The sequence below is a fragment of the Typopeltis vanoorti genome, chromosome 12 (genome assembly GCF_054136105.1).
Source record: "Typopeltis vanoorti isolate ZY-2024b chromosome 12, IOZ_Tvanoo_1.0, whole genome shotgun sequence".
Lineage (NCBI taxonomy): Eukaryota > Metazoa > Arthropoda > Arachnida > Uropygi > Thelyphonidae > Typopeltis > Typopeltis vanoorti.
The window spans coordinates 28,306,023-28,328,421 of record NC_143560.1 but is presented as its reverse complement, the minus strand read 5'-3'; the positions used below and the strand labels follow the sequence as shown (position 1 = coordinate 28,328,421).

The 22,399-nt window shown below is 34.7% G+C and overlaps 1 protein-coding gene across 1 annotated transcript in view; it reads right to left on the bottom strand.

Moving 5' to 3' along the window:
- LOC150100648 (plexin-A4-like) overlaps positions 1-22,399 on the bottom strand; it is a 707,214-nt gene that overhangs the window by 316,163 nt on the left and 368,652 nt on the right. The window contains 2 exon segments of the mRNA XM_090401991.1: positions 2,656-2,792; positions 14,080-14,209. Of these exon segments, the coding sequence (XP_090258117.1) occupies positions 2,656-2,792; positions 14,080-14,209 (267 nt within the window).

Here is a 22,399-nt window from a genome sequence, read left to right as displayed (position 1 = left end):
ACTGTAGACTAAAATACACAAAGATTATTGGGAAAAAAATGAAAGAGTTTGAGAACAGGAACCAAACCTTGGAGATTCAGTGGCAAGCCTTGAAGAAAACATTGATTGATTCAGCCAGAGAGGCATGTGGTGAGGTTGTCTGCAAGGATAGAAAAATCAGAACTCCATGGTGGACACAGGAAGTTAAAGAGGCAGTGAAGGAAAAGAAGAAAGCATATCAAAAGTTCCTGGCAAATAAGTCAGCTTGTGCTCTTAAAGAATACAGATACAAATGTAAGAAAGCTAAACACTGCGTGAAACTAACTGAACAAAAGTCATGGGAAGACTTTGGTAAGAACATAGAAAATAAATATCAGAAAGGTGGCAAGATATTCTGGAGGTTGTTGAAGCCCAGAAATGGAGGAAAGAGTGCTCTAAAAGGAGTTAGAGATGATAAAGGTGACATGAAAACAGGAGAAAAAGATATCCTTGAAGTATGGAGTAATTACTTCGAAAAATTGCTAAATGAAACAAGCAGTGACAGCACAGTGGTAAAAAACACACAACAGGCATACAGTCAGGAATACATATCCATACTTTAAGTAGAAAAAGCCATCAAAGGCTTGAAATGTGGAAAGGCAGCAAGAGTAGATGATATTTGACCAGAAATGCTGAAATATGGTGGTATAAAAGTCTTACAGTAGCTGCACTGCATAGTTCAGAAAGCCTGGACAAAGGGACGAATTCCCGATGACTGGGAGTAGCGCTCTAACAGTACCCATATATAAAAAGGGAACTAAAACTGAAAGTGAGAATTACAGAGGTATTTCCCTACTTAGTGTTCCTGGCAAGATCTATGCAAGCATACTTGAGAAACAGTTGAGAAGAATTGTGGAAGAAAGCTCGGTGAAGAACAAGCTGGATTCAGGCCAAATAGAGATTGTCAGGATCAGATCTTCACTTTACGACAAATAGTTGAGAAAGCATGGGAATATAACAAAGATCTGCATTTAAGTTTTGTTGATCTGGAAAAGACATATGACAAGGTGCCAAGGGAGAAGCTATTCAATACGCTACAGTTATATGGTGTGAATGGGGCATTATATCAAGCAATACTTAGTCTGTATTTGAGTTGTAAGTCGGCAGTTAGAATTGAAGGAAGTACAGGAAGATGGTTTAATGTTAAATCTGGTATGAGATCATTATCCCCTCTGTTATTCATTATCTAGATGGATCACATTATGAAGGAAAGTGGTATTAAACATAATATCAGAATTAGAGATTTTAATGTCAGCTCTTTGCTTTATGCGGGCAATGTTATACTTCTAAATAAATCCGCTACAAGTTTGCAAGAGTCCCGGACTAAACTGAATAACTGTTGTAATAGATATGGTATGAAGGTGAGCATTAAATAGACAAAGACAATGAAAATAGGTAGAATTGTTGAAAATGTGAACTGTGTTGTGAACGGGGAACCTGTGAAATAAGTAAAACATTTCAGCTACTTAGGCACGATTTTTAGTGAAGATGGTAAATTAAATATGGAAATAGACAACAGAATCAACAAAGCTGGTATGGTAAGAAATCAATTGAATAAATTCATATGGAATAAGAGAAAAATTAGTCGGAACACTAAATTAGCTGTATACAAGACAGTTTTCAAACCAGTTTTAACTTATGGATCTGAGAGCTGGGTCAGAAGTAAAACACTTGACCAAAGACTAGAGCCTGCAGATATGAGAGTCCTGAGAAAGATTACAGGCGTGAACAGATGGCATCAATGGCAATATCATATTAAAAACGAGGATATTAGGAAAGAACTTGACATTGTCAGCATCCAGGAATGCATTAGCAGAGCTAATCTCAGGTGGTATGGTCACTTAAGCAGAATGCGAGAGGAAAGATTAGCAAAACAAGTGTTCTCTGCCAGGTTGGCAGCAAAACAACCCAGAGGAAGACCAAGATATAGGTGGATTGATACGGTACAAAGTGCCTTAGACGATAGAAATATAAGATCTGATAATGATAATATTGGAGTTTTGACAAGTGACAGACTGATTTGGAGGAAAATTGTAGATAGAAAGTTATTAATGGTGTAAATTTTTCATGTAGTACTATCATATCCTGTACACCCCTTGAGGGTACATGTCAGGAATTTGATGATGATTAATTTTTGCCAAATTAAATTTTCCCATATTTAAGTGCTAGTAGGCAATTCAGAGTATATGCTAGTTGTGATTACTGTAAAATATATTACAACCAACTCTAACTATAGTCCCAAGTATCACTTCCTTGCTATATTAATTCTTCCTAACATGGATTTTAGGCCAGGTGGTCTCTTCCAGTCTCATGCCATCTCTTTCTTGGTCTTCCGATTCTTCTTTTCCCACTTATTTTATATCTGTATAATATTTTTGGTAGTATAGTACATTGTATAGTATTTTTGCTATATTAATTCATTATAGAAAATTAAACAGTATGAAGTTATTCCTTTTGCTCTTAAGCTTGCTGCAGTGAGAGACAACTGTAAAACTTAATGTATAACTTATTCATGATAAGGTGGTAGTAGTTTAGTCATTACACTATCAAAAACTCAATGAAAAATTACATATATAATCACAGCTTCAATCATTCAATTTCCCTTACAACCACTCCTTCAAAAATAAGAGCACTTGCCTAATAACTTTGCACTCCATTCCATCTACAAAAGCTTCTGCTCTGCTTCCAGCATCCATATATAATCCCCATATCTTCAGATGTGATCCACCAGACTTAGGTCCCTTACTAGGCACAATTGATGTAATTCGAGGATTCTATCAAAACAACCATGAATACATAAATAAAAAATGATAAAATATATAACAATAATGTGTACATAACACATTTTAGTAATAAATTATTTCAAAGAAATATTCATTAATGAAATAGGCAAAGAGCAGACAGGTGGTATACACACACACACACACACACACACACACACACACACACACACACACACACACACACACACACACACACACACACCAGTGTAAAGTGGAGATATTTAGAAGGTGAAAGATAAGTGGTATGTTTTAAAAATTAGCAATTTTGGATTTGGGTTAAGAGCTTTATGAGAATTTACTTTGTTTTCAAGTTTTTTATATTTTTATTTGTGTGTGCACGTGTTATTAAGAAAAAACTTACTTCTATTACACACACAGTATATACTGGTAGATACGGCACTGCTGTGTGAGAGGTCAATGGCTGGTGAGTTCAAATTTCAATATGCGATTTTTGATTGCTGCTGTCTACAAAATGTATTCACTTCAGAAAGTGAAAGATTTGTAGAAAGAGTGAAGCTGGTGAGCCTATGTGTAGAAAATGTTTTGAGAATGAATGACAGAAGTGTGGAGACAAATTACGATAGCAAAGGGTTGATTGGCAAAAAGGTATGTGCAAGTGAAGATAGTGGGGGGGGGAAGGCATTGTTGACAGTAAGAAAGTGGAAGTGAGCCAACATAAACAAGGCATAAACATGAAATAAAAGGGAGAAAACACAAACGATCTGGTGAGAAACAAGTGTAGCATGTCAGAGGATATAAAAGTCACTGGTATAAGTGAATGAGAAGAAAGTAAGAACTGTGAGTCTACAGCTGTAGCATGATAGAGGCAAGTTGAGATGAAGGGCCATGATTGCAGATGACTCATTGTGTAGACTGTGCACAGTGTGGAATTTATATGTGGTGTGAGCTGGATGGAAGTACTTATATAAGGCTCATGATTTGGGTTTTCACTTGAAGAGATTTAGTTAGGTGTCTCGAGAAAGTGTTCAATGAGAGTTCAGAAAGGCAGAGTCAAAGAAAACTAGAGCTTTGGAGGTGGACAGGTGAGTTATGTGTGCAGTAAACTTTGAAGCAAATGAGTGGAAGAATGATCAGATAATGCTGAATATAACCCCTGAATGTAACCCCAGAAACTGATTAGGATAGATAATACAAGTTGTATGGGGAGGTTGTGGGCCTAAGGGAAAACTGCAGCTCATGTACACTAATATCAGAAGCACATGGAATCAGGAGTTTATGGCATTGGTTAGTTCAACTTAGCTGAAGGTTATAGGCATCAGCAAGATTTGGTTGATAGAAAATGACAGTCACAGGGATAGAATGCAATGGGTATATTATTTTCAGAGATGACAGAGAGAACAGGATGTGGAGTGGTTTTGCTAATGATAGACGAAATGAAAGCAAAATACATGGGAATTCAGCAGAAAGAAGGGGATGCAGAGGACAGTGCACTTCAAGGTTAAGGCTAATAGGGCAATATATACAGCTGATTCCTACTATAGGCCAGGAAGTGAAAAGAAGAATGAAGGTAGTGTGGTGTGTATCAGCAAATTAGTACAAGGAACACAGGGTAAGTAATTATTATGGTGTTCTTCGACTATGTGAACATACACTTGGCAGTGGAAAAGTCACAGGAAGAGAAGGAAATGGACTTAATACAGTTGCTAAGAGAATTACTTGAGACAGCATGTATGGAGGGGAATAGGAGTTTAAGAGTACATCATGTGTTGATAGCATCAGAGGACTTGGTTGTAACCAAGGTAGTGCCTGGCAATTGCCCATTCTTTGCTCCTTAATTTATGGAAACCAGAACATTAGGAATTTGATGAAGCATTGAAATTCAATTTAAAAAGAATCACCTTATAGATAACTACACATGAATGCTACTAACAACCATAGTAATCTTAATTTGTTTCAATAATGGAATCTGTGAGTTGGCATAACAAAAAGAATTATAAATACGGAAGAAGTTTCACGTAAAAAACTTCATTAATGTAGAATTTTCACCTAAGTATCTTAAAGAACATGAGTACAAGATCACAGAATGGCAATTAAACAATAACAGACAATTCTAAAAAGTGCCACCAAAGTATCTAATGTAAGATTAAAAAAAAGGTTAATAATTTTCTTACTTATTTAAAAAAATAAAATTATATACACAGGCAAAATTAGGAAAATGTGCTAGATATGATAAAGTGTTAGTAAAGAATATATGTCCATTCCATCCCTTTTGTGGGAGATAGAAAAGATTAGCAGATTTAAAAATTACAATTTTGTCTATGTACCTGTATATACTTTTTTTTTAAAATATGTTAGGAAATTATTAACCCTTTTTTTTAGTTATCTTATCTCTACTCAGGAGGTGCTTTTTGAATTGTATGTTATTATTTAACTGCCATTCTGTGATCTTGCACTGACAATGCCTATGATACGTAGGTGAAAATTCGACAATAATAAAGCTATAATTCTTTCATTAGTAATCTTAATGTGGTCATATAAGAATATAACATGAGAAACAATAAGAATGAACAAAGCACAACCAAGAAAAGAAAGCACCCACCACAAAATATGCCAGAAGGAAGCCACTTTACTACACTGCAGCAAGTATAAATATGAGAGATTATTCCTGGAATCAGCCTCAACTCTAAAAAACTTCCCAAACCTCAACAAATTTGGATGCATGAGACTGCCCCAAATATGGGAAGCTTGCATTCCAAGAACATCAGCCCATCAGCCAAGAAAACCCAATTTAGCCCAGTAGGGGGCACCTTTAGGACTGACTTCAGTTGTTTTCTTCAGCCATATTTGCTTAGTATTAGTGCCTGCATGCACATATCATTATTTTGTGATCCCTGAAGATAGTAATGTAACATTACTGAAATATATGAAGTATTAATTAAAGTTTTTATTTAATATTCTAGTATACATTGTCTTTCCCTAAAATCTGACAGTTATGTATTACCAACATAAGTTTATCTACAAGAATACCAACCTTGGATAAAATTAGACTTCATCTAATCATCAAGAAATAAGAAAAATACATATACAAGCTAATTTTAACATATTCATTCATTCACAAAGGATATGCTTAATCCTCTCTTTTTCCCAGGAGTCTATACAATTATCATTTGCATGGGATGGTATAGCCTATATCACCCTTATGTGAACAATCACCTATTATGGCCAATCCAAAAAACTAATAAAAATAAAAAAGAAGAATGAAATACAAAAAATATGTAATTTATAACCTATGGGAAAAACAGATTTGCATATTCTACCCTGGACACTTTACATTGTTAGAGAAGAATGAAAATAAAATTTAAAAAATAAAATAAAGCATACTAAAGGCAGCAAAGTTATTTTGTAAATCAAGCTACCATACTGCTATTGTCCCAAGTCTCATAAAATACTGTTTCATGATACTGATCTAGGATATAAGAAACAATTTAACCTTAAACAATTTTTTTTATTTTATTTTATTTATTTATTTTATTTTTTTATTTTTTTTTTAACTAATACAGTCTAAGTCAACTTTACATGAATCCACTGGATGCTTGCTAGGACTCTGGGATAACAAGACAAGCTTGTTGCTAGTTGTTGTCTTTGCATAAGGCAAATTCACCAAGTGGATAGCACATCCACTAACCAACAGGCCATGGTTTCTAATCCCACACTGTATGTGGAAATTTGTCATAATCTTTAGGTGGTAAATGATTCTGAATCAATCCCACTGCGAGACCTGCTTATTGGCGACATGTCTTGAAAAGTTCTATAGTTGGTCTCTAAAAGTAGTCTAAATTATCTAACCCTTAGCCTACCTCTGATTAATGGATATGTACTATAGGTTTATGGCCTTTGATGGGAGAGGGTTTAAAAAATTTTTAAAAATTATATAGTAATTCCCCACTCTGTCCAAGGAAATTTCATAGCGACTATCCTGAAATATTTATTTCTAATCAATCGTCTGTCATTTAGTACTTTGGTAGCAATATTACCAATATTTTGCTTCTGATTACTTAGGCATTCTCAACATGGTGCACAATTACAAAGACAAAAGTGTGGGTGTGGAACACTCAAGCTGTATTTACAGCTGTGGTTGCACCATCCAGGTGCAACTATCAAGGAGGGATTTGGCAGATGGCAGTTTCCCCAATCTCTAGTGTTTTATTATAGCCAAATTTATTTAAATTAGGATTGCTCTAAAAAGTATATGCTCATTTTCCAATACTGCCTTCAACTTTTGAAATGGTATCTTTTTTTTGTATTTTAAAGTTATGGTTTTTTCCCTACTTATCGAAAAAATCTGCTTACCCATAGAAAAAAATCTGTTGGAGATATTATTTTTGAAAGATCGATAAGTGTATATTTATGTTGTGCGTGTGCATGCAGCCAACATTGTTATTTATATGTGGTGAAAGCAAACTGGCAAGAACACACAACATATTTTTATTTTATTATTATTTTTTTTAATGTCAGTGGAATTGTTGAGAGCAGCCATGAATGAAGTAGTCAGGGGAGAAGGTAGGTTTTAGGAAATGTAGAGAACTATAGACCAGATAAAAAACATAAGATGCAGCTCATTGTTCATTACAAGATATTAATAACAAAGGATTAAAAATGTTATTTAATTCTTCCAATATTTCATCTCAATCACTGATATAGTGTCAGGAATGATTATAATATGAGACTTATAACACACACACACACACACACACACACACACACACACACACACACACACACATGTAACTAACCGAAACATTTGGATGTATCCTAGGACACTCTCTGTAGGCATCTGTTAGCAGCCTAGGATGTAAACTGGGATCTCAAAGTATTAGGGGTTCCCATATTTTGGGAAGTTTAATGCAACTATATTTATTTAGATTAGGTTGATTTTTGAGAGCAGCTGCAGATTCCAAAAATAGTCTTAAATTACTGTGATGGAGCATGGGAATGGGGTCTTTTTCCAATTGATTCTATGAGCTGTATTTAATGCATGGCTCACAAGGCCTGATTGACCAGTCACAAATGCAGATGTTTTTTTTTTTGTGTGTTCTTTCCAGTGGATGTTGGCTGAACTTCCTTAAGTCCATAGTAGGCAAACTTGTAGGAGCAGGGCACTTTACATACTCCAGTTGCAGAGAGAGGAGGGAGACTATTTTTAGTAGAACATGAGGATAACAAGCTTTTGGCAAGGCTTGAAAGCCATGCAGAAATTGTATTTCTTTAAGATTCTGGCTATTTTTTTCTGGAGAGAAGGTTGAAGTTGGGGGAAGGATTTTTTTTTTTTTTGATACTGCTGTAGCCATTAGATAAGGTGTGGTGTATATTCTTTCTTTTAGGGTTCAAGCATTCACAGTGAAGAATTTTTGGAAACACAACACACGTGTTAATTACTTTACTTATCATTACGAAAGTAACATTCGACGTTTCAACCTCTGTATTGAGGTGATTATCAGGAAAACGTATGTGCAGGATACAAACTACATGATAATGACCTCATACAGAAGTTGAAATGTTGAATTTAATCATTTACCCTAGCCTAATCTCTGGTGGAGAAGAAAAAACTACATTAAACAATTTCTGAAGTCCTCTTGTATTAAGATTTTCTTCTGTTTGGGGTTGTTCTGGATGCTATACAAGTTGAAGATGGGTCCTCCAAATTCTTGGAATAATTAAACAATCATTTTTGTTCAGATTTGGATGATGTTTCAGCATTTCACAGGCTTCTTTGAATTTTCTTTCAAACCAGATCATGAACTCCAAACATGTCACAGAATTGATTGGAAAGGCACCAAGTCCCTACACTGCACCAAAATCTGGTTTGAAAGAGAATTTAAAGAAGCCTGTGAAATGCTAAAACATCACCCATATCCGAACAATAATGGATTCATTACTCCAAGAATTCATGACCCATCATCAACCCGTATAGCATCCGGAACCACTCCAAACAGAAGAAAATCTTAATAAGAGAGGACTTTAGAGATTGTTTAATGCATTTTTCCCACACCAGAGGTCAGGCCAGGGGAAATGATTAAGAAACATTTAGATTCATCTTACTTGTGTAGTGTCATGCAATTTGTATCCTGTATATATGTAAGTTTTCCTGATAACTCAATACGGAGGTTGAAACATCGAATGTTATTTTCATAATGGTAAATTACTTTCTTAAAGTAATTATTCTAACATGTGTGTTGTGTCTTCATAAATTCTTCACTATGAGTGTGGTGTATATGATTAAGTTCTGCTGTAGGAGAGCCCTCACTGGAACAGAGGTTATAGGCTCTGTTGGTTAGGGTTTTAATACTAGCATACTGTTGAGAGGAAATGATGATAAAGTCTGTGTTGATGTTGATAAAGTTTGTGAATGTATCTGCCTAAGTGGGTGGGTTTCCTGTATACTGAAATGAACAGGTTACCATTAGGCAGGTGTGTTACCAATTCTAAGAAAGGCTAAACTATTATTAATTTCTTTTTTCCTTGGTAAACTGGATTCCAGGGTAAAGACTATTGAGGTTAGACAGAAAGAATCTAATCTGGGCTATAAGGCAAAATGGAGAAAACATCATTAACATATCTTAACCAGATAATAGGTTTAAGAGACAAGAGCTTATTTTTCAAAATATCCCATAAAAAAATTGGAAAGCAGGGACCATGCTTTACATACAGTTCATAGAATCAGTTGGAAAAAGACCACCATGCCTCATGCAGTTAATTTAGAACAGAAGACTATTTTGGGAATTTGCAGCTGCTTTCAAAAATCGATGGTTGCATAAAAATTCCCAAAATATGGGAAACAGTAATACTTCAAGATCCCATTTTACATCCTAGACCACCAACAGGTGTTCACAGAGGGTGCCCCACCTAATAAGGACTCTAGTCCTTCATCCATGTATTTACTTAATTTTGTGTTGCCTTTGTGTGTGTGCATTACAAGTTTCATATTGTAATCCTTGATGATGCTTCAGTGACTGACATGAAATATTCATCATCATCATCATCAAATTCCTGCCATGTACCCTTAAGGGGTACATGGCAGGAAAACATGGCAAGTTACAGGATAAGATAGTACCGCATGAAAAAATTATATCATTACTAACTTCCTATCTACAATTTTCCTCCAAATCAGTCTGTTACTTGTCAAGACTCTAACATTATCAGATCTTATATTTCTATTGTCTAAGGCACTTTGTACCATATCAATCCACCTATATCTTGGTCTTCCTCTGGGTCGTTTTCCTGCCAACCTGGCAGAGAACACTTGTTTTGCTAATCTTTTCTCTCCCATTCTATTTAAGTGACCATACCACCTGAGATTAGCTCTGCTAATGCATTCCTGGATGCTGACAATGTCAAGTTCTTTCCTAATATCCTCGTTTTTAATATGATATTGCCATTGATGCCATCTGTTCATGCCTTTAATCTTTCTCCGGACTCTCATATCTGCGGTCTCTAGTCTTTGGTCAAGTGTTTTACTTCTGACCCAGCTCTCAGATCCATTAGTTAAAACTGGTTTGAACACTGTCTTGTATACAGCTAATTTAGTGTTCCGACTAATTTCTCTCTTGGAAGAATTAAATAACATTTTTTGAGGACACGAGGGGTAGCAAGCTTTTGGTGGGGCTTGAAATATGTGCAGAGATTGTGTTTCTTTAAAATTCTGGCTATTTTTCTGAAGTGCCTCAGACATACAGAATGATAATAGCATTACTAAAATCTTTCTGCAGTGAAGGTTGAGGATTGGAAGGATGTATTTATTTATTTATTTATTTTGGTACTGTGGGAACTGTAGCCATTAGATAAGAAGGTGTGTGGTGTATATAATTAAGTTGTGCTATAAAAGAGGCCTCACTACTGGAACAAAAGGGTGAAGGCTCTATTGGTTAGTGTTTTAATGATACCATATTGTTGGGGGTGGGGGTGGAGGGGGGTGATGAGAGTTTGTTAATATATCTGCCTGTATGGGTAGGTTTTCTGTATACTGAAAAGGACAGGAAGCCCACCCACACAGGCAGATACATTCACAAACTCTCTCATCCCCCTGCCTCCTCCAACAATATGGTATCATTAAAACACTAACCAACAGAGCCTTTAGCCTTTATTCCAGTAAGGCCTTTCTTACCATTGGGTAGGAACATTACCAAGGTGCCTAGAAAGGCTAAACTATTATTAGTTTCTTTTTTCATAGTAAACTTGATTCTAGGGTGAAGACTATTAAGGAGAGAGAGAGAGAGGAAAGAATCTATGTCTGGGCCAATTAATGGAAACATACCATCAAATATATCTTAACCAGATAAGATGAGAGAGACTGAGTTAAGTGTCTGTTTTTCAAAATATTCAATAAAAAATTGGGGGAGGGGGTGAGAACCCATAGAGGTAATGTTTATAAATTTTGTGCTTCCAAGAGAAATATTCAGAATGGATAACAAAGGAAAAGAGATTAGTAATATCAGGAAGAAGGTGTCTAAGGAAATACTGTTGAACAGTGAGGTGATATCAAAGCTAACTAAAATATTTGCATTATTTAATGTTAAATTCTCAATTGAAGTTTTAAAATGGATTAAGTTTTTTTTATATAGGAAGTGGTATGACCAGTGAGGGAGAGGATAAGATATCCTCCCCGCCTCACTGGTCATACCACTTCCTATATAAGAGAGCTTGCTAACTGTTTTTCTAATTTATAGCATGGGGAATTCTCCTCATCAGAGAACAGACAACCAAGGAGCTTCAATATAAGCAATCTTTGAAGAAACACACTGAACTGGAAAGTGACGAGGTTGGTGTAGGTAGATGATACAGCCTTCATGGCAGAAACTAAGGATGGTGCTGCTTAGTTGATTATGTCTATTAAGCCCAGCATTTTTTTTTTTTGCTTTCCTTCTTAATTTAAATAACATTAAGGCAAAAGTAACTTCTGGCAAATATGGATGAATTTATGATTTAATGGGATCCAGAATAAGAAATGGTCAGTGTGAACACGAAAGACTTTTATTTGAGATGTATGGATAAAACAAATTGATATTTGAATTATAAAGGGAGGAGACTTAAGAATTCTATGGACAGAAAGAATGCACAAGATTATAGAGAACAAAACTAGCATGCTCATTGGAGGAACTGACTAGTAAACATTTTGGACATATGCAAGCAGATGAATTAAAAAACAATTGTTAGGGAAGCCTGAGGGCATGAGAAGGAGAGGAAGACAGCAGGAGAATTGGATAGAAAAGCTGAAAGAAGAGACAAGAGAGCCTATGTTCACAGTATCACAAAAAGTTGGAAACAACTGGATGGCATAAACAAAGGTCTACAGCCTTTTGTGGGTGGGATCCACATTAAAATTTAATATCACAAAATAAAATCACATTATGAAATTTCATTTGCAGGGTTTATGGAAAATCTTGCATTATGCAACTGTACATTATTTTTATTTAAATTTGATGTTTGATTTATGCATGAACTCAATTTAAGAGCTAAAACTGAATTAAATATTAAAATCTTCAGTACCAAAAAAACTACACAGAAGCTTACATAAGCTGAAGACAACATTTAATTTTATCAAGAATTTGATCAAAGGAAGAAACCTTAATTCTATACTTCAAAGGCTTGGTTTGGTTAATTTACATTTATGGGCAAAGCAATTCAGGTTATGGGGCCAGCATATTTTGCATGTTAATTGTGTGTGTTCTAATGGCAGGTTTGCCTACTTTACAGGATGAAAAACCCTGCCACCTCTGTATGAGACCGATTAACTCACCTTCAGTTGAAAAGTCCTGATAAAGGTTCTTTACATTCTAGACAGGATTTGGACCCAGGTCTTTCCAACCAAAGGGCACTGTTGAAACCAACTATGCTATGTATACTTGATAAAATACCAATCTCAAGTAGGATTGATTGATATCAAATAAAGTGAAAAAAAACTAAAAGGAGCAGAAGTACAAATTCTTGGATAGACAAAAGTATTATATATAACTGATATTTACCAAAATTTTGATATGTCATCAACATCTTATATTATTCAAAATCTGCAAACTTTATTGTAGATCAAATTAAACAATTTATGACCAAGATCACTTTTAAAGGTAGGTCTGTAGTGACCTAATCAGTCAACTTCTATAGTTATATTGGATTCCTTTTGTCTTCAACATTATTTACTTTAAGTCTTTTTTATCATCAATCCATCGACAAACTTATCAATTTTTTCTAGATAAAATATCCAATTATAGATGTATCTTCAACTAAGAATTTATTAATTCAGGTAAGACCACACATAGCCTTTAGGGAAACTGTAGAGAAGATTGTTCCAAAGTACTGAGATATATGAGTGAAAGAGGCAAACAAGAAGTTGTTTTGTTTGGAGATAAACTAAATGGATGATGAGGGCTGAAAGAGCATAAGCCAGAAATATAACATCTGTTAGAAAGCAGTTGGAGTAAAGTCTCTGAGAGAAGGGTCCAGTTAACTAGACACTTCTGGATAGCAATCATACAAAATATTAAAAATTTATAGATGCAAAGTTTTAGAGGTTTTTGATACACTACCCACATGTAGAAGCAATATTCTAGTACAGGGAAGATTTGGCATCTACAGTGTTAAGAGTTATACAGGTGAGAAGTATGTCTTGAGCAGAAAAGGACATTTAGTATTTTGAAGGGAGAAGAGGCTGTAGATTTAACATGCTAATGTCAGTCCAAGAAGCGATATCTGATCTCACCTGGAGATCTCATATCAATGAAGGAGGTGATGAAGTGTCATCTTTCCTGCATAAGTCAAGGCAGGATAACCGTCTGGTGACACTGAAGTTCGCAATGTTGTCCTTACACAACTGAAATATGGCAAGGTCACTGTTTTAAGAATTGATTATGGAAAATCTTTTAGCATAAGTATTACATTTCTTAGGAATAACAAAAAGAGCAGGTCAGGAAAACAGGATATGTTACTGAATCAAGCAAAGCAGATCAATATCAAAAAAGAACATTAAAGCAAGGGAAAGAAAAATAATGCAATGAAAAATCACATTGTTAAAAATAATGTTAAAATGTTAACATTAATTTTAACAATGTTAAAAATAATGCGATTTTTAAGAAAAATAGGCAAAATAGCCATAAAAAATTAACGAAACATGTAGACTGTATAAGAGTTAAGCCAAATTATGAACCAAATATATCTTCTTAACTGATTTATCATGGTTTCTTCAAACCACCATACTTAATTTTATTTAAAAAAAGTGTCAGTAGTTAAGGGGAAAAAAAGTTCTTTGAGAGAAACTGGAAATACTTACAACAAAAGAATAATGCTTCTTTGAGCGGGCAATATAATCATTCTGGATTCTAACTACAACAGGTCCAGCAATAGGGCCACCTACAAGGCCTGTTGTTAAATTACGTGGACTCTCTACTTGACAGACAATCCTGAAATGAAATATAAATGCAACAGTTAACCTTTAAAGCACAGAACTATGAATGTGATAAAGATCTCTTGCATGCACAGCTAAGGTTTATACATTAAAGGATACAAAAGCAGAAAAAATACCGTATTGAAACTATTCTTCTATATTACTGGCTCTGGTTATTTAAAGTAATAATGCTACATTGTTATGTAAGTTTTTTCATCATCTTCAAATTCCTGCCATGTACCCTCAAGGGGTGTAAAGGATATGATAGTATTATACAACATGAAAAATTTACATCATTAATAACTCTATCTACAATTTTCCTCCAAATCAATCTGTTACCTGTCAAGACTCCAACATTATCAGATCTTATATTTCGATCTCCTAAGGCACTTTTTACCATATCAATCCACCTATATCTTGGTTTTCCTCTAGATCTTTTTCCTGCCAACCTAGCAGAGAACACTTGTTTTGCTAATCTTTCCTCTCCCATTCTATTAAAGTGACAATACCACCTGAGAAAAGCTCTACTAATTCTGGATGCTGAAATGTCAAGATCTTTCTTAATATCCATTGATGCTATATGATATTGCCATTGATGCTATCTGTTCATGCCCCTAATCTTTCTCAGGACTCTCATATCTGCAGTCTCTAGTATTTGGTCAAGTGTTTTACTTCTGACCAGGCTCTCAGATCCATAAGTTAAAATTGGTTTGAACACTGTCTTGTATACAGCTAATTTAGTATTTTGACTAATTTCTCTCTTATTCCATATAAATTTATTCAATTGACTTCCTACCATATCAGCTTTGTGGATTATGTTGTCTATTTCCATATTTAATTTACTATTTTCACTAAAAAATTGTGCCTAAGTAGCTGAAAAGATTTACTTGTTCTATAGGTTCTCCATTCACGATGAAGTTGATATTTTCAATGCTTCTGCCTATTTTCATTGTCTTTGTCTTTTTAATGCTGACCTTCATACCATATCTATTACAACAGTTATTCATTTTAGTCAGGGAATCATGCAGACTTGTAGCGGATTTATTTAGAAGTATAACATCATCCGCATAAAGCAAAGAGCTGACATTAACATCTCCAATTTTGATATCAGGTTTAATACCACTTTCCTTCATAATGTGATCCATATAGATAATGAATAACAGAGGGGATAATGTACATCCTTGTCTCACACAAGATTTAACATTAAACCATCTTTCTGTACTTCTTTCAATTCTAGCTCTGACTTACAACTCAAATAAAGACTAAGTATTGCTTGATATAATGCCCCACCAACACCATATAACTGTAGCGTTCTGAATTGCTTCTCTCTTGCCACTTTGTCATATACCTTTTCCAAATCTACAAAACTTAAATACAGATCTTTGTTATATTTCCATGATTTCTCAACTATTAGTTGTAAAGTATACATCTGATCTTACAGTCCCTATTTGGTCTGAATCCAGCGTGTTTTTCACCAACTTTTCTTCCAGAATTCTTCTCAACTGTTTCTCAAGTATACTTGCATAAATCTTACCAGGAACACTCAGTACGGAAATACCTCTGTAATTCTCGCATTCAGTTTTATTTCCCTTTTTATATATGGGTACTATGAGAGCTGTACTTCAATCATTCGTCTCTCTGTCCAAGCCTTATGAACTATGCATCCTCAGCCACTGTAAGACTTTTACCTTCATACTTGAGCATTTCTGGTCGAGTATCATCTATTCCTGCTGCCTTTCCACATTTCAGGCTTTTGATGGCTTTTTCTACTTAAAGTATGAATATGTATTCCTGACTGCATCCCTCTTGAGTGTTTTTTTATCACTGTGCTGTCATCACTGCTTGTTTCATTTAGCAATTTTTCAAAGTAATTACTCCATACTTCAAGGATATCTTTTTCTCCTGTTTTCATGTCACCTTTATCATCTCTAACTCCTTTTACAGCACTCTTTCCTCCATTTCTGGGCTTCAACAACCTCCAGAATATCTTGCCACCTTTCTGATATTTATTTTCTATGTTCTTACCAAAGTCTTCCCATGACTTTTGTTCAGTTAGTTTCACACAGTGTTTAGCTTTCTTACATTTGTATCTGTATTCTTTAAGAGCACAAGCTGACTTATTTGCCAGGAACTTTTGATATGCTTTCTTCTTTTCCTTCACTGCCTCTTTAATTTCCTGTGTCCCCCATGGAGTTCTGATTTTTCTATCCTTACAGACAACCTCACCACATGCCTCTCTAGCTGATCAATCAGTGTTTTCTTCAGGGCTTGCCACTGAATCTCCAAGGTTTGATTCCTGTTCTCAAACTCTTTCATTTTTTTTCTTGAATAATGTTTGTTTATTTTAGTCTACAGTTCACATCTGAGAGCTGCTCAGTTTGCTTACATGCTAGTTTTTTAATACTGATTATGCAAATAACAGCATTTTATCACTTATCATTTTATCAAAAATTCTGTTATTAATATATAAGATTATTAAAATATAAATGTAAATATTAAATGACTCCGTATAAATTGCTATTTAATATTAAAAAAATAAATAAATAAAAGAAAAATAAAAGTAGCATGCAATAATTGTCCCTATAATAAATGTTTTTTCTTTTTTTTTTAATTTTTGTAAAGTTTTTTTTTTTTCCAGTTTTTTTCACTAGGTTATAATATAAATTAAAGATGCCAAGAAATTATATTCTTCATTTCATCCTTTATCCAAGTGTGAGCAAATAATCATTTCTGGGTCTGGCTCCCACTGATGAGCCCTCCATAAAGATCGAAACAGGTCTGCATAGTGTCTCTTCCATTTTTTCTGATATAATGCATAATATTATACATGTCCAATAAGTATATGTGCATTGCATTATGGGAGACTAAGGCAATTGATGTGAAGTCATCAGCCTCTATACACAAATAGCGTAGTTGTGAAGTTACTTCACGCACAAACTTTGTTTTCTTACACTTGAATAAAGGATGAAACCAAGAATATATTCGGCATGAAACTCTTTGATTCTGATCTTTGAGTTTCTTATTCGGTTTTAAAACAATGTGGGATTTAATATCCCCTTAATTTAAATAACAAGAATATAATTTCTTGGCATCCTTAATTTATAGTATAACCAAGTGAAAAAATTTTCAACATCTCTAATCCAGAGTATTTGAATAATAGGTGTATCACCTTTTGACTATTTGTTTATGGAAATATGACTTCTGCATTACTTCAACCTTGGTATCACTTCTGGGTCTGGCTTCCACTGATGAGACCTCAATGATTCCATATACAGGAATACCTTGTATAATGTGGTTTTGAACAATGCGGTTTTTATTATTACATTTATCATTATTACACTAACATTGTCAACACTGACCGGCGACTCCCGGGCACCGCAAGTGACATTCGAGAACACCGTTTATGCAGTAGTTATTCGATTGGCTCTCACATAGACACGTTCTTTCCCCACGGCATTTTATTATTTACGTTAATATTAGCATTTAATATTTTTTTATTATTTAAGTATGAGTGAAAAGAGACAAAACAAAGAAGACACTGTTGGAGTAACAAAAAAATGCAAGTAGTTGACATTAGAGAAGAAACTAGAAATTATAAAATGTAACGAGAATGGCACTTCATTTGCTAAAATAGCACGTGAGAATTCAATGAATGAGTCATCTGTACGAAGAATTATTCAGAGCAAAGAAAAGATTAAACAACATGGAATGAGCACTGCTTCTTATATGTCAAAAGTGATCACCAGAAATCGATCCTCTACAATGGAAAATATGGAATGCCTTCTAATGATCTGGATTGAAAATTGTAATCAGAAAAAGATTCCTTTGAGCCAAATGATAATCCAGGCAAAAGCAACAAGTCTATATGACAAAATAAAAGCGAAAATGAAGGAGGTACAACGGTTAAGCTTTTATAGTAAGTCGCGAGTGGTTCTACAATTTCAAAAAGCGTATGGGACTCCACACTGCAAGAATCCAAGGTGAAAGCGCAAGTGCTGACACTAAAACTGCAGAATTATTTCCCAATGAATTAAAGGAGCTTATTGAGAAGAAAGGCTACACAGATGATCAAATTTTTAACATTGACGAGACTGGCTTGTTCTAGAAAAGAATGCCATTGCGCACATTTCTAGCAGAGAAGGAAAAAACACAAGCTGAGTATAAAGTGTCAAAAGACCGATTGACACTTTTAGTAGGAGGTAATGCATTAGGTGATTTAAAATTGGGTTTTCCGCACTGTACACTGTTAGTGTACAGTGCGGAAAACCCAAGAATTCTTAAGGGCTTTACAAAGAACAATTTACCTGTTCATTGGCGTTCGAATAAAAAAGCGTGGGCGAATCGTTCAATTTTCGAAGACTGGCTTAAAACTTGTTTTTGCCCTGAAGTTAAAAGCTATTGTAAAAAGAATGATATTCCTTTCAAAATTTTGCTTTTATTAGACAATGCGCCAGGTCATCCAACTATATTGACTGACTTAGATGAAAATGTCAAGATTCAGTTTTTCCCTCCAAACACATCAATTCTTCAGCTGATGGATCAAGGCATTATCTCCACTTTCAAGGCTTACTATTTAAGACGAACTTTTGCTCAAGCTATTAAAGCTGCAGCAGAAGAAGATTCTTTGACTTTGAGTGAATTTTGGAAGAAATTTAACATAAAAGATGCCATTCAAAATATTTATGAATCTTGGCAAGAGGTGACTCAAAGAAACATGAGAGCCATATGACATAATATCTTGCCGAATTGTTCAAAGGACTTTGTTGCCTTTGCAACACAGAAAGAGGAAATCTCAACAGAAATTGTGCAGATGGGCAAAAGTAATAAAGATCTTGGTTTTACAAGTTTCGATTGTAACAATGTGAACGAATGTATTGATTCTCATTCAAAAGATCTGGATGATGAAACCCTTTTGGAGTTGGAACAACAACGAGCCTATGAAGCAGAAGAAGACCCCACTGATGTCATGGATGAAGAATTTTCCTTTGCTGACCTTTCAACTTTTGTGAGAAAAATCGATGAAGCTTCTGACTTTCTAATAAATGCTGCCCCGAATTTGGAAAGAAGCATCAAAGTGAGACAAAGTCTCAATAATGCCATCAAATGCTACAGAGATATAGTACTTGAAGAGACAAAGAAGACAAGGATGGTTCGACAAACACTAAAAAACTACTTTAGTAAAAAGAAAATTACTGTATGCTAAAATTGAAGCAATATTTGTTTTGTTTTCTACAACTTTTATATCAGTTTCAAAGGATTTTGTTCGTTATTTAATTAATAAAAATAAAAAAATTTTTCATTTTTAAACATTTTTATTATCCTAAATTTTTGTAATAAACAAATTAAATTGAAAACCTTTATAAATAGACCTCGAACAATGTGGTTTTGCATAGTGCGGACGCTTCTTGGAACCAATTAACCGTGCTATACAAGGTATTCCTACAATAAACCCTCAATTTATCGGACTAATAGGGGCTAAGGGGGTGTCCGTTAAATCAAAAGACCTTAAATCATGAAATTTTTGAAATAAAAATATCTGTAACATTATACTTAAGTTTTATCAATATTAGCACTGTAACAACAAAAAAAATTATTTTACACACAATTTTTAATACAATTTTCACACTTTTAGATAAGTTAATATGAAGTTAATGTTCGATGTTGAGGCACTTGGTTTAGGTAATCTTGCTTTGAAAAAACTATGAAGTTTTTTTTGAACTTTTGAATTCTGCTGTTTTTTTTTATAATTAACTCCCTAAAATTATGAAAATGTGTGTAATAAAACTGCCGCAGAAAGTCACGCCATCCGACAAAAGAACCAATTACTGTGCGATTGGTGTGATCACGTTCTAATCATTCGGCGAACATGTTTTTATGAGCACTGAATCATTTATATCGGCTAAATTACTACAGTGTTCATCCAACATATCATGGCCTATTCATCAAAATTTGTTAAAAACAGGAAATTAATAAAAAATAACCTGTTAATTTAATTATAAGCAAATCTTGGTTAAAAGCATTTTAAAATTAAAAGGGTGTTAATTTTCACATGACATATGGACCAGAAATTTTGTCCGTTAATTCGAGGGTTTACTGTACATCTTTTTTTGATATTTTGGAAAAATTCAGCAAGATCAGTGGATTAACTACTAATGTAGACAAGACAAAATTAAGTTTTCTGAAAGTGGAATCTTCAAGGCATTTCTTATGGACTAATCCCTAAGAGAGAAAGAACCCTTCATTATACTTGGAATTCCCTTCTCCACTTACCGAATATTATCAGTTCAAGAACTTATATACAAAAACATCGAAACCTCAGAAGACTGGAAATAGTGCCACTTTCCATTTCCTATAAAGCCACAGTACTGAAAACCATATCTTCCCTGGACAGTTGTACATAATAAATATTACAGACACCACAAAAACTGAAGAAAAGCGATTACCGTATTTGCCGGTGTATAAGATGCACCCCCCCCCCCCCTTTTTTTTTTTTTTTTTTAGGAAAAAAACTTTATCACTGAATATTATAATGAATTTACAGTATTTCAAATATAAAGTAATATGTAGGTCTACTTTCAACAAATACCTAATCTAACTAGGAAAGAGTACCCACCTTTTAATCATCAAAACCCAGAAATTCATCTCTAGAGCTAAATGAAGAGACACTTGAAACCTCTTCTAAATCAGAATCTGAGTCCTTATACAACAAATTATCCTCTGTATCATCCAGTGCATTACTAATTCCACGCTCCTTAAATGATTTAACCACTGTCTCAGTTTTCACAGCATCCCAGCTTTGACCCACTCACAAACTTGCGAAATGCTAGGCCTCTTCTTGATGGAGTAACCTCAAAATCTGAAGACTGCATCCAGCTGTTCCACTTCTCCTTCATAAATCCCTTAAATGGTTTATTAATACAGACATCTAAAGGTTGAAGTTGATTAGTTAGACCTCCTGGAATTACAGCTAACCCGAGTTTTCAATTGCTTGAGTTTATTTGTAACATTGTCTGTTCTGTGAGAACGAAACTGATCCCATACTAGCATGACAGACTTCCTCAACAGTCCACCAGGTGCCTAGACCAAATTTTATCTATCCATAACTTCATTCCTTCTCCATCCATCCAGCCTTTTGCATGAACATGTACAAACACTCCTTTAAGCAGTTTTTCTTTGGGTAGCATCTTCCTTTTAAAAATCAATAGTGGCTGCAATTTTGTCCCATTAGCACAGCAGGATAGAACAACCCAACTGTGTAGTGAGTTTTTTCGTGCCCCAAAGTTTTAATAGTAACACTTTTAGTGCCCTTGGAATCTACAGTTTTGTTTGAGAGCACATCAAAAGTCAGTAGAACCCAGTCCATGTTTCCTATTTGCGCAAGTTCAAAATTTTCTCTTTCCTTGCGTTAATGACGAATCGATGAAATTCAATCATTTTTTCTTCATATTCAGCTGACATCTTTTGTGATATTTTTGTTTTAGTCCGGATACATAGCTGGTTTCTCTTCATGAATCTTGAACACCATGATGTTGATCCAGTAAAGTTGGCGATCCCTCTGTTAGTGGCTAACGCTTTCACTTGATGAATAATCATTTTTGTAAACACTGAACATCCCGCTTTTCTGTGGTCTAAAATCCAAGTATTCAGTTCTGCCTCAAGTTTTGGCCATTTTGCAGTTCCACTTGGTAGGTTATGTTTACTGTGAGTTGCTTTTTTTTAAAATCCTCTTTCTGATTCTGCCAAGTTCTTATCATTTTCTCAGTTGGGAATGGTCCAAATTGCTTCTCTGCAGCCCTGTTTCCATGTTCTTTAGCATACGCCATCACACGTAGCTTGTATGCAATATTGTAACAATGTCGATGTTTTTCAGCCATAATTTGCCAAGAAATTTAGAGAAAATTTAACGCAGAAATTAATCACCGTTCGCAACTGCGACAACAATTGGAAAGTTTAAACGAACAGGACACAGCTGTGATCGTCGATGACAACACATGCACATCCACTGAACTCTACATCAGTGTTTCTCAAAGTATGGTGCGCGTACCCCCGGAGGTACGTAAAAGGTCTTCAGGGGGTCTGTGGCAATTTTCAGCTAAGCATCATTAACGCATAGAATAAAATTCAATATATTCGTGAAGTTTGAGATCGTAAAACGTTCCTATCGTATCACTGAATAAGGTACAGAGACATCTGCAGGTGTGCAATA